Source organism: Cryptotermes secundus, unplaced genomic scaffold (assembly GCF_002891405.2).
Source record: "Cryptotermes secundus unplaced genomic scaffold, Csec_1.0 scaffold407, whole genome shotgun sequence".
In the NCBI taxonomy this organism is placed as follows: domain Eukaryota; kingdom Metazoa; phylum Arthropoda; class Insecta; order Blattodea; family Kalotermitidae; genus Cryptotermes; species Cryptotermes secundus.
In genome coordinates, this window is record NW_019741981.1 from 4483715 (window position 1) to 4501245 (window position 17531).

Below are 17531 nucleotides of genomic sequence, written 5' to 3' on the forward strand. Positions count from 1 at the left end.
GCTTCCAGCTATTCTATTTGATTCATTTTTTTTTCGTTTCTTTTATTTAACAGAAAACTTTAACCATGGCCTTGCATCCCCGAGAAATAAGTTCTGTGACTCTAAGTGAACTTCAACAGCTTAATTTTCACAACTGTCTCTCCGAGAAAGTTGCAGTTAAGAAAAGAGGTCGTTTAACACCTGATATTCTAATATCTCAGCCAGGCATAAGCAAGAACAAGAAATATAGTCGTAGCTTTAATTCTGAATGGTACAAACGGAAAAGTTGGCTTTGCAGCTGTGAAGTAAAAAATGCACTGTTTTGCTTCCCGTGTTTGCTGTTTGGGGGTGATGTAATGTGGACAAAAGGTGGTTTTAGAAATATAAACAAAATGAAAGAAAAAACTGAAAATCATGAGAAGTCAAAGAAGCACGTTGATAATGTAGTTTCACTGTCACTTTTAGGAATTGTAAGTATTAAGGAGAAACTTAGTGAGGCATACAGACTTTCAATCAATGAGCATAATATAAAGGTTAAAAAGAATGGATTTCATTTTTAAATGAATAGATTAAGCTTGAACTGTAACAATTTAGGTTAAAGTAAGTAAAAAATGTTTGATTTTGTTCTTTTAGGATTTTATCAAGTTTCTGAATAAATTTTCTTTTTATACATGTTTGTTTCCTTTTATACAATTTTAAAACAAAGGCTACAAATTTTCTGGAGCAGCACCACCACTAATTTTAGCTACGAGCCGCCACTGCAAATACCATGAGGCATCAATACTGGGGCTAACAAGAGAGACTCCTACGGTTTTGGCAGTTAAAATATGAGATTTCACCCTTCTGAAATATGAATTTCATCTGTACATAAATGGAGATCCAGTTTATATACATAAGAATCCGTATAGTCCGCTGAAAATCAACCGACGTTTCGGGGGAACATATGGCCTCCATCTTCAGGGTCGAAGAATAATCCGAGAAAGATACCAGCGTGACAGCAGTCGACAAGCAGAGCCCTTCGTGTAGTACGAAAGGAGAATGTATAATTTCTTTCGGAACCGAATTTTAATATTGTCACGCGTATGTGTGACTATAGACGGGGTTTTGGGTTGGATATTGGAATTGTTGACCACTTATAGGTCGTAACTAGCAAATAAATATAACACTATATCGCTACTTCCACACTTTACAAAATCACGTTAAGTATTTTCCAGGTCGCAGTGTCTTCACTACCAATTGCCTGGTAACGGTTACTAGCAATGGCTGCTTCCGGGCTCAAGTCCTCTCTGAACGGCTGCTCCCTTCAAACTGAACTATTCTTGCTTCAATTGTCCTCCTTTAAGCCCTTTGCAGGGACCGAGTATAAAACATCGTTTCAAACAGTACCTCTACGGCGCGTAAGGCTGACAACCTTACCGCCATCTGTGAGTCGACTGTCTAGATAATGTGGGACCTTCGACGTCTCACAACCCTATGGGCCTTCACGGCCTGTTACAGGGATAGCTTTACCTTTTACCTCTATTGCTGTAGGCGTAACCGTTGTCGCGGGGAAAAGTTTAAGGAGCCGTTGCCTAGAAACGGCTATATACGCTACAATATTAATAATACTCTTTTGCTATCCTTGTCATTCATTACTCATTAAAATCTGTTAATCTGTAAAATATTTCTGCTACCTGCGAAGTAAGCTATACGAAATATAATACGCTAATTACGGGTATCCCTAGCTCTCTGGTAGTAGAACACGAAGGGTCAACACTGCTGACAGACATCAAAGCCTTCAAACGGACACTGCAATCAAATAGCGTCTTCCACTTCCAGCTGCCATTATCAAGATCAATTCTAATGTTATTCACCCATCTGCTTGTCCGGCTTCCAGGGCTACAGTAATGTGCAAAACAAAACTTGTACACATAAAACGCACAATGACATAAGAACATAATTCATGCATACAGAGGACTACACAGGCTCATATACATACTTAAACATATACTGTATATATCGTGACATGATGGCTGAGACTGAGACAGAGGATGTCCATTACTGAGCAACGGTTCGGTAATCGTGTTCCCGCTGCAACGAATAGTAACGAACGAGTCGTTGCTAGGTAGCAGGCCGCTAAACAAAGACATTCCCGTGACAACGGAAGGAATTAACTGTTCGAATTGGTGACTTATATTCGGGCCGCGTGGCAGATATAAAAGGGAGTTCATTCGTTAATTCGAGAGATTCAGATCAGCCCGAGAGTAGTAGTGAGAGATTCAGATCGGCCCGAGAGTAGTAGCGAGAGATTCAGATCAGCCCGAGAGTAGTAGCGAGAGATTCAGATCAGCCCGAGAGTAGTAGCGAGAGATTCAGATCGGCCCGAGAGTAGTAGTGAGAGATTAATTCGATATTCTTCAGAGAGATTCGTGAGACAGACGTCGTTCAATGCGCGAGCTGTCATAATTTACTGTAATTTTAAAGAAGTGCCAATAAATCCAATCATCAAATTCAGAACCCATTATTATTAGTCACGCCAACCCCTTACACGTGACAATATATAGGCTTGCAGACACTCATACATGTATACGTAATATATACATACATTCAACCATACGTACACATATATGCATACATACACACCAGTACATATATAGGCCTATGTACATACAAATACAGGAAAACGGTTTGGTGAACCATTATATGCTTAGCAAAATTTCGGTGTGAAGGTGACAGAAACGAGAAACTTTAATGTCAAGGTTTTTATTTCAATGAATCTCCTTCGTCATTCGGTAGGACTCCTTGGGAGGGAGATTGGCCCACCGAGATCTCTACCTGCATAGAACAAATGAAAACGCGAACAGACATCAATTGAGATTTCTGGTGGCTTTCTTTACTTGTCTGGTTTTGATTACAGAGGCATTTTCCTTCCCAATTCTTGCCCTCTTATCATTATTGGTCATCTTTCCCTCTTTTTCCACGTTATGTCACCTACGCAGTGAAGCAACGTCGTTACGTAACCTGAAAACGAATCACCTGATCTTTGTGTCCTCTCCCTCTCTCTATGGCTCATTTACGTCCTTAGACCATAACTATTCCACTTTCAGTTCCCTGTCCTTTGTATTTATCGCTTATTTATCATTCTCTTTATTATTCATATATTTTAAATAAAAATCACTTCCTTTTTCTTTCGCTGATTCATTGTTTCTTTTATTTACCATCTTCGCCATAATAGCTAATCTCATTACAAAAATGCCTCTCTGCCCTTCCTTCTTAATATAATTTTACACCATAATTTAGTTCCGAAATGTTTTAGTGCCATATATACTAATAGTATAGACCCGAAGCAAAGCAAGCCACATAAATTATACAACACAACAATTACAATCGACATCGTGGTAATAAGAAAGAAGATAAATTCATGCTCAAGAAACAGTTAACACAAAATAATCTAGCCAATAATAGAAGAATCAGACGGAAAGATGCGCGGTCTCCTACAGCAACAGACACTAAGCTGAATGCAGCATACGAAAATCTTAAATTTATTTTAAAAATTAGTAAAATTAATGTTTAATTTTTAACTCTTAGTTCCATACATATATTGTATTTAAATTAACATCTAGATGCTAGAATATAAATACGCATAAAATAGTCATTTTAAGCCTATTATGTAAATATGAACACACGCTTTACAATTCAATAATGAAAACGTGTAAATCACAACACCTGAAGATGACCCTCTAAGGGTCGAAACATGTTTTTTTACATAAGTTAATATATTATAGTTGCATTGACGGTGGAAAATGTATTATTAACTATATACTGGATGTTGTTCCTCGCCATAGTTCGAGGATTTCACAGGAATACGGAGACATAAGCTCCCTCGTAAGCGCCAATTTCATACATTTTGTGGAAGTACAGCATGAAAATGTATGCAGACACGAGCAGGGTTCGATGTCGCGAGCCCACCGTTAGGTAGGCAGCACACCGGCATGCGTCAAGACATGTAACAGTCAACACACGATGTCTGCGACACGACGCGAAGAAAGGAGCACAGTTGAAACGAATGAGATTATGAAAACCGCCGCACACCGGTCTGAGTCATGATGCTGACGAATCACGAATGAAGCAAGACTGCGTATTTTGTCTCATGTCTTGATGCAGTTGGTGTGCGGCTGCCCTTACGCGACTTGAGTTCGTGAGTTGCCACTCGGATCGGCGTGCAGTTTACAGAAATCGATGAGGCATCTGTTCCGTGTTGTCTGTCTCAAGTTCACTCTCTGATCAAAATTAATCCATGCGATTATCCCCCTCAACACAGATTTTATGAATAAATTACAGGAGCGTGTCGCCGCTTGAAGGGCATAGCCACTCCCTGACGGAACATAGTGGCCCGCTCCATTCAAACATCATGCAAAAGCATGGAGTTTGCGTCTCACTCGAAGTCTTCCGTTAATGTTTGTCCTTTGCTCTCTCTTACGTCAACTCCAAGAAATCAGTTGTAGGCCAACTCTCTATTTTAACAACAGATTTAAATGTTCTTATATCTTCAGTCATGGAAGTAAAAAATATGCTGAGTGTAGTAATTCAATTCATGTTTATTTACGTGCGAACTTAACAGCACATAGGCCAATTATAAAGTTAGCTTTAGTGCATAGAAATACATAAAAATAATTAAAAAACAAAATACAAAATATGACAATCTATATAATGGCAATAAATTAATAATAATTCCAAGAAAAAATAAAGTTAGCGTTAACAGGAGAGAAAAATAAAATAAGACCAATATACATATACAGTAGAACTTGGTTATAACGTCATCAAAGGGACCTAAAAATAGTGTCGTTATAAACGAATGTCGTTGTAACCGAAATGGGCACTTCCACGGTAGCCTTATGTTAGTCACGTAAAAATCTACCAAAAACCGAGTTAAAATGTTGCATTTTTTAGTGAAATACGTAGTTAAGTACAGACTAACGTAACATTAACGTGGAATTGCCCAAATGTGTAATATCAAAGACATTTCAGCGCTTTTCACTGACAATACACACNACTTGTAATATACCGTATACTAATACTGTATATTAAAGGTAGGCCTACTCACCAAATTACAGTAGATTACATCAATTGTTGTGCCTTACTGTACCTAGATACGAGTACAGTAATCAGTTATCTTCATCTGTTTCCTGTTACTTGCCCAATACACACTTTCTAAATTACGTTCAATGTCCATATCAGAGAAATTCAGGAATGAAAATGACGTTACATACGAGGTTGATGCATTTGTGCATGTCGTACTAAGCAAGGTATAGAAACAGTTGCTTTATGAGGAATTAGTTCGTACCATTGAATATTTGACGCAATAGACAAGGTGTCGCAGAAACCGATGTTGCTATAACCAAGTTTTACTGTATATACACACACATACACACACACGCACACAATATTAAGAGTATTAACGTATATTATTAACAATTTTAGGTTCAACGTGATTGACAAAACTGTTCCGATTGCAAATATGACGAGATAGTAGTAGTAGTAGTAGCAGCAATATCATCATCACCTAAATCATAACTTTGATTTTTGTCATTATGACTGTTTTATTATCGTCGTCATTACTCAGATGTTATAGCCTTGTTCTGTATTTTGTGTTTGTTTCTTTCTTTAACTCGTGCTCACTTCGTAACTGGCACTTGGGCTGTTCAGTTAGCATGCAAATAAATAAGAATTCGATTGAATTATTATTGCTTTATTTACGCAGTTATTCAACAGCACAAAGGCTAAATATAAAGCAAGCAAGTACGAGCAAAGAGGCAAACAAAAGAAAACACATATATTCATAAACAAAAGACAAATCACTTGGACAATAACAATTCACTTGGTGAAATCATGCGAACCATGATGCGGCGAGAAAAATACATGCATATACATACACATAAATTAATACTGAATACAATTAATATTTCAATAATTGATAATCGAGAAATGTTAATTATAACGTACGACAAAAACAAACAATTTTGATGCAAAATATGTCAAAGTCCCTACAAATAACAACATATAATAATAATAATAATAATAATAATAATAATTCTATAATCACCACCCTTATCATTAACTAACCTGTATCACTCCGTGGTGCAGGATATTTTGTTGAAAAGGAGATAATACTAAGCCGGCAGCTGGCCAAGAAACTTCTAGATTCTTTGTAACCCAAAGATTTATTATTCACAAAATCCTACTACTGGACGTTATCGTGTGACTCCAATTTACATATCATTTCCTCAAGAACTATTTTAATATTATCCATCAAACATCGTCCATGCCTGCCAAGTAATATCTTCCCTTGAAGTTCCCTGGCCAAAATTTTACAAAAAATTTCTCTTTTCCCCGATACGTTCTACATGTCCCATTCAGCTTATCCTCCTTAGCAGTGTCCGTTCAAGAGTGCAAATTATGTAACTTTCACCATTCACATAATTCACTTGCTACTTTCTCTTGTCTTAGAAGCAATTATTATTATTAACTTATTATCACCTTTGCGATGTTCTAGACATGGGTTAACTTTGACGAGAGCTAATCAACGTTTGCTGTGAAATTTATTTTCAAGTGATTCCGCTCCTACTACTGTTATAGGTACTACTACTACTACTAAGGCCGCGCCATAGCTCAAGCGGTGAGTCCCTGGCTTCCCACCACGGCGGCCCGGGTTCGATCCCGGGTGTGGCCAAGTGGGATTTGTGGTGGACAAAGTGGTGCTGGAGCGGGTTTCCTCCGAGTACTTCGGTTCCCCTGCCAATCTTCATTTCACCAATTGCTCCACAATCACCCTCACCTATCATCTGGGGCTGGTACAACAGGCCAGAAGTGGTCGCAGAACAAGGGACTTAGTCCCACCCAAGTAGCAATAAAACTACTACTACTACTACTACTACCACCACCACCACCACCACCGCCACCATTGCCATTACTACAGATGAAACAAATGGTTGATATTCTCCTCGTTTCTGAGTCTGCTATAAACCTCAACACACCTCATTGCTTAACAGACACGCGTGTAATTATGCGTAACGCTACAGCCTTTTCTCGGACTCGATGTTTTCGTGGGTTATATGACGATGCCTTCAGTATCGCGAATGATAGGATCGTAGATGAATGATGATGAACTGGAAAGGACTTGGAAACAAGTGGTAGCGGCCAATCCAGGCATTACTCCCGGAATTTTCCTGGACAGACTGAGGAAAATGATGAAAAATCTCATTCAGGATAACCAATGTCCCGTTCGTGATTCGAACCAAGCACCACCCAGATACAAGTCTAGGGCATCATGTATAGACCAAGCTGTTCGGTTGATATAGTATTTTAATTCCCCTCCCCCCACATTTGAGATTTTATAGCAAATGTAAGTTTAGGGACCTCTGTTTCACGTATTTACTGTACCTACAGACAGGGTGTGGGGGAGTCCAGAGGAGCGAGCTTCAGACTGAAGTTAATGCGTACCACAACAACACCGAAAACACCAGAATTTAGGATATAGTGTCCTAATTATTATTAATTATACTACCGTTACATGTTTCGGTGCGTCTACAGCATATTGTGTTCAGTCAGTGAGAATAATTGATTAACAAGGTCTTCCTACCCACGATCAAATTGAAACAGCTTCGTCCGTATCAGTCTCTACTCTAAGCTTAAGTCGTTTTGACTTCTTATGAAGTGAGCATCGAAGATTACAAACGTAACACTGCACCTAAATCAGCCCAAGTCTCGAATTTCATGTTCCTTTTTTCACTTTTGTTACTTTAATTTCTTCTGATGATGAACTCAGTAAAGTGCGCAGTTATGGAAGGTTTCCTAGAGGCGACGCTCGAAATTTATTTCCATCTCTCTATGGCTCTACAAACTTTTGTTGGGCCTTGGCCGTTTTTTCAGTTTCTTCATCTTTTACACAGTCGCTGGGACTCCTTGTACGGGGGATCAGCCCATTGCAAGGTCGCTACCTACACGCTGGATAGCACAAACACAGAATAAACGCACACAGACACTCATGACTCAAGTGGGATTCGAACCCACGATCCCAATGTTTCAGAGGGGCGAAGATAGTTCATGCTTTAGACCAAGGGTCTCCAAACTACGGCCCGCGGGCCACAACCGGCCTGCGATGTGATTTTATCCGGCCCGCGAAAGAATTGTGCAGAAATGCGCCAAATGCACAAATTTTCCAGTGAGTACTGGTAAATGTGATTCCGATCTTATTGACCTGACATATTATACTGCAGTTCGATGGCTTAGCTGTGGAAAAGTTCTTTCGCGCTTCTTTCAGCTCAGGTATGAAATTGATATATTTCTTACCGAAAAAAAAAACCATCACGAACCACTTTTATCAGATACCGAGTGGCTTTGGAAATTAGAATTTTTTGCTGAAAATAACTTAGTCTGTGATTTATTTGCACTTATCAAGGCATTCAGAGCAAAGCTGATACTTCTGGAAAGCCAAGTGAAAAATTGTAACTTTGTTCATATGCGATACTGTGCAGAGTTGCATAAAAAGGGTGAAGCAGAATTTCCTTCCTCGTTTGAAAATTTAATCATTTCAGGTTTGAAAGAACAATTTCGGAAGCGATTTGCTGATTTGGGTTCCAGTGCTCTGGAAATTAGATTGTTTCAAAATCCGTTTGACTGTGATGCTGCAGATGTCCCAAGTCAAATTCAAATGGAAATTATTGAACTTCAGGAAAATTATCATATTAAAGACAAATACAAGGAAGGAAATTTGATCGAATTTTATAAATTTCTGAACTCTGAGCAATTTCCAATTTTAAAGAAATTTGCTTGTAAATTTATCTCCATTTTTGGGACGACATATCTGTGTGAACAAACTTTTTTCCAGATGAAGTACATCAAGTCGAAATACAGGGCAAATTTATCCGATGAACATTTAAAGTCGCTACTTGCGATTAGCGTTTCAAAATTTGAACCTCAATTTAATCAGATTTTAAGAATGCAAAAAGAGTTCCACCATTCACATAAATTATTATAATTTGTGATGAAAATACGAGCATTTGCTGCTACTGTCTGTTGTCATTAATATACGATAATTTATTCTCACGTACTTTGTATTTAGTTTATGAAATTCTGTGCTTTCAGAAAACTCATATTAATTTCTCATTTTATCCGGCCCGTTGAAAGTGCTGAATTACCTAATGTGGCCCGCGGTTCGAAAAGTTTGGAGACGCCTGCTTTAGACCGCGCGGCCACCGTGATCGGCTGTAAATTGTTTATATTGTCCACATTTACCATTCAACGAGTCTCCTACAGCCCCGGTGAAGAAGACACACAAGGAATGAAACGGATCCTTATTCTATCCACTATATTCGGGCTCGAGAGCAGGAGAACCTAGTTCACAGTGAGACTGTGCTTGTGTCAGAAGAGTAGCGCACTGACCACCAGTCATTGACTCATTGTAGTCGTAACACTAGTCTCCCGACGGCTTGATCCCCTGAGAGGAACAGAAACATACCGTTAAAGGCGTTTTATTCATAGAACTTCTTCGGATGGCGGACAATAAGAGGCCAACAATATTCAGCATATAAATCCAAGATTAAATTGCAGAATGAAAGTACAAATTCTATGACACCTATCACAAGGTCGTCTCTACAGAATCTCTACTAGTATGCGTTCTTATGCCAAGAGAATTGCAGCATACACCGTTATGATACCTGCTGTTCAGTTACAATAAGTTTACACATCACATTCATGTTCTAACAGCGCATTAAAAGACAAAACTAACACTTCATAGCCGATAACATGTTCGGTACGTAGGTCTGTCTGCCGGACTACAGTTATGCATTACAAGTATGGGAAAGCTGTCACAACTAGCGCACACAGTGAGATTTTGTTTTTAGGTTCTGATTCAGAAAAATCGTTCAACCGTTCAGACGGAAGAGTCGGACGCTCCTCGCTTCATACAAGGTCCTGGAGATTCGGACTGCTAGAGGAACTGACAGACCTGTAGTTTCAACGCATTACAACTAAATCGTATTCAGATTACTGCAGATGATAGAAATGTCACCTGTTATTATACATGAATTCCTGGCACCTCCGTGGAGGTCCTGGAGATTCGGACTGCTAGAGGAACCGACAGACCTGTAGTTTCAACGCATTACAACTAAATCGTACTCAGATTACTGCAGATTATAGAGATGTCACTTGTTATTATACATGAATTCCTGGCACCTCCGTGGAGGTCCTGGAGATTAGGACTGCAAGAGGAACAGACAGACCTGTAGTTTCAACGCATTACAACTAAATCGTACTCAGATTACTGCAGATTATAGAGATGTCACTTGTTATTATACATGAATTCCTGGCACCTCCGTGGAGGTCCTGGAGATTAGGACTGCAAGAGGAACAGACAGACCTGTAGTTTCAACGCATTACAACTAAATCGTTCTCAGATTACTGCAGATGATGGAAATGTCACCTGTTATTATACATGAATTCCTGGCACCTCCGTAGAAAGTTTACATTCGCGTGTTTAAGATCCTCTTCTGAGAGTAAAGTTGAAAACTGAAATTTTAAACCCGAGACCCTTCAGATACATTGCACAGGAGACTGGTGGTTTAAAGTTTTAAAGTTACTGTACTTCCGAAAAAGAACTTCAACGCGTGACTGTAAGATTCTTACGTAGGTGCCAGTAACGCGCGCAAGTCAACAGACAGCATTTCTAGTATCTGCTGTAATATAGGTAAGATCTGTTTATATTATGCTTGGATTGTAGGTCTGTCGGTTCCGCTAGCAAACAGTATCTCCGCGGCACGACTCGAAGGGAGGAATGTCCGACTCTTGCGTCTGAGCGGTTCAACGATTTGCATGAGGCTCTGAAAATATTTTACTATATATATTTTATTAAAGGAAATACAAAAATTTCATCAGAACAAAAAACAGCTTGCACTGAATTTTAATTACATATCAAAAGCGCGATAAACCACAAACGGAAGGTCTGACCTCGTATCGCAAGCAACAAAACATAAGATATTAGGCCTACATTTCATTGACAATTTCCATGTTAGTGTTTATTACTCTATCAGAACTCTTAGCTTGTTCCTCTTCCTTCAGGAAAACAACAGGCTTATCTGCAGGTCTGTCTCCTCCAATTTAAGCTTTTGAATCTATTTATCACTTTTCGAGTAGCTTGGTATAAATGTTATGCCATTGGAAGCATCCTTATCTTAGTACGTTCAATTTCGGGTGCTGACATTCTGTATGGTATTAGCCTTTGAAGAACATGAAGCTTTCGTTTAAGGCAACTTCTTTTAAAGAATATAAAATAAATCACGGTAGCTGAACGAAGGTTTTCTTTAGTATTTAGGCTGGTGGCGAAAGCTAATGAACCATTGGGCCTAGGTATGATAATTCATAAACATGACTACATATGAGTAAAGTGTTGTTTTTAAATTGATAATAACAAACTTTGTGAAGGTATGAAACTTTGAGGTTAAATCTAACAAATTTAACTTAAAATCTATAGTAAAGAAACGGGTTCTTCACAAAAAAAGGATCAATAATAATATTCATAACAGTAGGACTAGAGCTCTATGCAACTGGTGAATAGTCGTTCTGTATTCTGGACGGAACTCTTCTTTTCTTAGAAGCACATAATTTATATTGTTACACGCCTCGAATAATTGGCTTCAGCTATTCCAAGATGGCGAGGCGCGTTCCTCCCACTGATCCCAAGCACCAAGTAAATCGACACCACAAGAATCAGTGCTTCTAAGAGATTTGTGCTAGTACGGAAACGGCTAATGCTGCCAGACTGTACCAGAAGGATATAACACTCACCAACAGCAGGCAGTCCAACGGAATGACAATCCTACCGAATCTTCACCATGTACAATCTTTTGCTCTCAGATCGCTGACAGACAGCGCAGTTAGGATAACATCCAACAGAAAATTGCCAGCCTTGCCTATAGAGAGCCTCGGCAGGATTTTTTGTGTGTGTAAAACAGCACAGGCCAATAAAAAATCCGCAGTAGGTGAGAGATACCTGTAACGACAAGATAAAGAAGGATATTTGCCTGTTCAAATAGTTTCTCAATTCGTTTCTTCGAAATTATCCGACTATATCCTGTCAACTCCGGCATATTTTGGCTTCGAACTGTAACAATGTAAGAGTGCCCAGTTCTTTCTTATGTTATTTAGTTATATTATTTCAACTGCATAGCATTATACATAGGTTGGATAAAAAGTAGTGGCAACGCCTCTAGTTCTGAAATCACTTTATTCCCTGAGGTAAGCACACTTACATTCCTTCAATATAATCTCCCCCCATATGTACCACCTTCTGCCAAATTTGTGAAAGGCGTCGTACACCATCAGCGCGTCCACTTCTGTTGATGTCCAGAAGTGACCGCCCTACAGCACGAATAATCTCCTCTCTTGCGTTGCAACGTGTCCCTCGCAGTGGTTCTTTCATTTTGACAAAGAGATCATAATCGCACGGACTCATATCGGGTGAGTATGGCGGATGTTGCAGTATCTCCCATCGCCAGCGGCGATCAAGGAGATCCTTGACAGCGTCAGCAGTATGAGCCCTTGCATTGTCATGAAGGATGATGGGGTTCGTTGCCAACAAGTGTCGACGCTTTCTCCTGGGTGCTGGACGAAGATGATTACGCAGGAAATTCCAGTAGTAGGCAGCGTTTACTGTCTGTCGTTGAGGTACAGTGTGGTGCAGTATCACTCCATCAATGTCACATGCCACAATAAACATTGCCTTCACATTACTCTGTGTACGGCGCACTTTCTTTGCACGAGGTGAGCCAGGATGCTTCCATTCATTTGATTGTCGCTTCATGTGAGGTCCGTATGAGCGAGCCCAAGTTTCGTCCAGAGTGACGATCCTTCCAAGGAAGTCGTCACCTTCCCTCTGCTACCGGTCCAACAAGTCCTGTGCAATTGCATAACGTTGCCATTGTTGCACCTCGGACACTGTATTGGGTACCCAACGCGTTGTAATTTTGCGGTATCCAAGAATATTGTGCAGAATGTGGAGCACGGTTTCGTGACATACGCCTATCTTAGCTGCTAACTCCCACGCAGCCCATCGATGATCGACATCCAGCAAAGAAGCAAGAAGCTGAATTGTGTGGTTGTCAACATGGTGTCGTCCTGAACGACGCTGTCCTGAATGGCATCCCACCCTTCACGGAACAATTTCACCCGTCGTGCCACTGTGCGATATGGCAAAGCAGCATCACCACATGCTTCTCGCAGTCCCTGATAATAGTTTTGTGCACTACGACCTCGTGCTTCAACCGGGCTCCTGCACTTCAAGACGATGCACAATGCAACTCAATGAAACACAACTGGAGCCACTCACTGCACTACTTTTTATCCAACCCTTGTATTTCGTCCAATGACAGGGGAAAATAATCATGAATGGTTAACAGGTAAAGATAAACGGTGCATTTTTCTCTGCACCTAAGCTCCACACCATGAAGACGTATAGAGGCGTGGACTTAAAACTCCCGGAACTCTACGCCTTTGGACATTGTGGAGGTGAGTAGTAACCTCGACGTTCCGACCACTTTACTCTGGTTACAGAGCACCTGGTACCCAGATCTGATCTGCGAGTGGCAATAAGGAGAAGAACCTAACTCTGGCCGTAAGAATGTGGAAAGAAACTTTCGTGACCGATTTCAAATTAGGCCTAATATCCTATATTTCATTTAGAGACTGAAAAATAACAAAACATCTTTAAGTCAGATTTCACGGCAAACCAGACCGAAATTTTAACCAAGAACACTCCAGACACAAATCTACAGACTGCCACTGCACCATCTAATCGGATGTGAGAGCGACATCCGTTAGATCAATGTCTCTGGTCGTGTAAGTATCAACCAACGACACGTACAGTGAATATTCAAAATAACTGGCTTCTTGAGAGAGACAGAAATGTAACAGTATATATGTAACCATCATTTTCATTGGAGAAACTCAAGTGAAGGGACCACTTAGGGAATTCCAGAAATAAATAGGACGAATTCTGATCCTTAAAAAAACAAAACAAAAGAAAGTATGATGTTGCTAGCTAGATACAGCTGGTTCAAGACCGGACACAGTGTGGTTCTATAAAAGTGGAAAATATCTTGACCATTTCAGCCATCGCCTCTTTAAGACAAATCATGGTGTTGGTTACCTAAGCATGTAAAAACGCGTTTGTTTATTCATAGCATGCTGGTTATCAGTCTGTTTGCTTCGTACATTATTTTAAAGGCTGATTCATCAGCAGAGATCATTTAGCATCAAAATGATGGCGGGATTATAGCGTCTGCTGATTCGTGTATTAGGTACAAAATGATGGAAAGGCTTATATGAAAATACTATCACTGAATCTGTCCGGAGGAACTGGGGAAAATCACGACAATACGACCACTCCCATTGTAATTTCATATATGTGAAATATATAACACATCTACCATCTGCTGGCGAATCTTTGAACTACTTGAAGAAAATTAGATGTTGCCAACATGACAAACATTTTGCGGCGTTTCCATCTTGGTTTTGGATAAAATTCTTTCATTTATGAGTATTGATTTAATGACTCCTAAAACTGAAAATATTATGTAACTCTGACTGAGTGGATGATTTCAGAATAATTAAATGGAAAGGATGTGGAATGAAGCAGGCGTTGTATAATTTAAGGGACTGTACCGGCATTCGCCAGGGAGAACAGAAGTAAATAATGAAAAACTTATGATTGCTGGTCTCCAGACCAAGATTGTAACCTCGGGGCTTCCCGAATACGAAGCATAGGTTCTCACTATTCCACTCCGTCTTTGAATCACACACTGAAAATTTCCAGGGTAATAATTCCACCTGGTGGGCCAGGGAACATTACGAGTTTGTGTTAATATATAGTAAAAGGTAAAGTAGGGGCAGTGGCTATATAGATCCACGTTTTCTTCTCGGCACTAGTTGGAGGTGGGTGGTCAGCTTCACGCCCCGGCCGCTTTACCTCCGGTACCCATTGTAGGTTGGGTGGACCTCAGAGCTGGTCTGGACGATTTGGAGAAGAGACATACAATTTGTACCTCACACCTCGAACGCAGTCTCCTAGTTGTAATTTTCAACACAGGAGGGTGCTGTACTCCTGCAGTACATGACAATGTCACCTAGAATATACTCTCTAATAAGAGCACATGTGAAAATTAAGGGACACACAGTGCATAAAAAAATACATAAGGGGCATCATAAAGGCCTAACTTTCATCAATGTAACTACTTAAATGGAGCTTGCTGAAATCTGGTACTGAAGTTCCAACTACACTGTCAGAACATTTCATTTTGATCCACATCACATACTAACTCACTCATGGAGCCGAGCCCTTCTTGAGAAGCTGCCAGTTATGCAGCTACTCGAGAACTTGCCAGCATTTTATGGAATCTAAAGTTTCATTATCATGTTCACAATACCCCTCCACTGGTCCCTATCCTGAGCCAGATCAATGCAATCCACACCATTCTCAGCTTTAGTTGGGGGTACACGGTAGCATAGTTGGTTGAGCCACTATGCTACAAGCCGGAAGGTCACGGGTTCGAGGTGAATTTTTTCAATTTACCTAAACCTTCCAGCCGCACTATGGTCCTGGGATCTACTCAGCCTCTAACAGAAATGTGTACAAGGAATCTTCCTGGGCAGGTAAAGGGCGGCCGGCGCCTAAGGCTGACAACACCACCACCATCTGTGAGCTGATTATCTAGAAAATGTGGGATCCTCGACATCTCACAACCCTATGGGCCTTCATGGCCTGTTACAGGGACAGCTTTACCTTTTTGACTTTTACCTTCATTTTATTGCAACACTTGCAGTATGAAAACTGGTACACATATAGTAGGCTACCTGTGACATCAGGTACAATGGTGAAGAATTGTATGAAATCTCATGTTAGAATTTTATGTTTTTCCATAAATTAATAATGTTTAATTTGAAATTTATATTAAGAGTTATTTTCCAACAAGATGGTACTCCACTGAATTTTAGGATGTACATTTAAGAAGCCTTAAATGCAAATTGAAAGTTAATCAATTCTGTGGATATAATTAATTACAAGTCTCTTTTTGGTTAAAACAGACAACTTCTTTAAGTCAATCATTTCACTGAACACAAACCATTGAAATATGAGCATTATTTCTCAGTGACTCAGTAAGAACAGACAAGTTTATGTGAATTGTGTAGCTCTCTGATTATTCTGTATATATCTATATATACAATTAGACAGACTAACATTAAAATCAATAGAAAGATGTTCAGTCTAATGTAGTACACCTCCCATCACTCAGTTCTCACCAAAATCTCTTTCCTTGCTCTCTTAATAATCTTCTTGTATTTATCACTTCCTTTCACCACACTTTTAGAGTTTAGTTTGCATATAATTTCACTTAAAACTTTGTGCAGCATATGCCACTGCAATTTGTCCAAGCTACTCGTAAGAGATCCACTGCTCCTTTTCTTACGCAACTTCAATTCTTTGCTCAGAAATTTGCTCAGATCGTGAGCTGTTTTAATACACTTGACCTGCTGATTTAATGACAGTTTGGGACACTGTGTACCCCTCTCTTTCTTCTTTGAGCTTTTTGGCTTTTCAACAGAGAGGGCTGTAGTGAACAAAAAACCTGGAGGCAAACTGAGCGAAGACACTGGTTCTGGAAACAAAATTTAATTCTTGGGCAATGTCATTTGTTAAAAATATCTAGCATTTAGTTACCCTCAGAGTGTTTAGAATCATCTGATGGTCAGAATATATAGGTATATGAAAAGGATAGGAGTAAACTGTGATTTGGTTGTTCTATGATATTTGCTTCTTGATTTTTAACCTACCTGGACTAAACAGAGAGCAAATTGCTGATTTGATTTTTCTCTTCTCATATGAAGAAATGCCCTCTTGTTGGTGTTTCCACCTTATCGTGGCGAGGGGGTTTGAGTATGCCAAGGACCCTGAGAGCTATACCAGCGGTAGCGTAGCTACTGGCAGGGCCTCCCTTGCTGGACAGGTCAAAGGGTAGGCATCAGACGAAGAGAGACACCAAAAACTNAGGATATTCTCATTTGAAGGAGAAAGCTCTGGATTGCATTACGTGGAGGAACTGTTTTGGAAGAGACTGTGGACCTGCCATCTGACAGATTACTGATGAATGAATGAGGAAATGATGTAACCTTTATCATCAGAAAATGAGGGTTTTAAATCCCCTGTAGTTATTCTGTGTATGTGGATGGATTTTAACTAGGCAGTAAAGAATGTGACACTAGGCCTGCTGGACCTGTGTATCTACCAACACAGTTGTGCAATGCATGAGCGATAAATGTTAATGTGTTCCTATGAGCCACATTACACTAACAGTACACAGTATGAGCTTCATACTGTGTGAAGGCATAGCAAGTCCTATATCTATGTGTACTGATATCAAAACAAGATAGAGGCAATATTTTAATAATTATTATAAACAAATTTTCATTATGGTACAGGAGCAAGGAAAGAAAAATAGGCTAATGTGTTGAACACTTTCTGATGG

The 17531-nt window shown here is 39.7% G+C and overlaps 1 protein-coding gene across 6 annotated transcripts in view; it reads right to left on the minus strand.

Annotated features, from left to right (window-relative positions):
• The window catches only part of LOC111872902, a 65415-nt gene that overhangs the window by 35618 nt on the left and 12266 nt on the right, over window positions 1-17531 (minus strand). For 3 of the 6 annotated variants that reach the window (XM_023867173.2, XM_023867176.2, XM_023867175.2), the window contains one exon: window positions 16033-16664. In XM_023867173.2, the coding sequence (XP_023722941.1) occupies window positions 16294-16664 (371 nt within the window). In that variant the 3' untranslated portion in view covers window positions 16033-16293. Of the gene's footprint in view, window positions 1-10944; window positions 12005-16032; window positions 16665-17531 lie in introns of those variants that run through there. The other 3 variants (XR_002844312.2, XR_004513961.1, XM_023867177.2) reach the window with 2 other exon arrangements.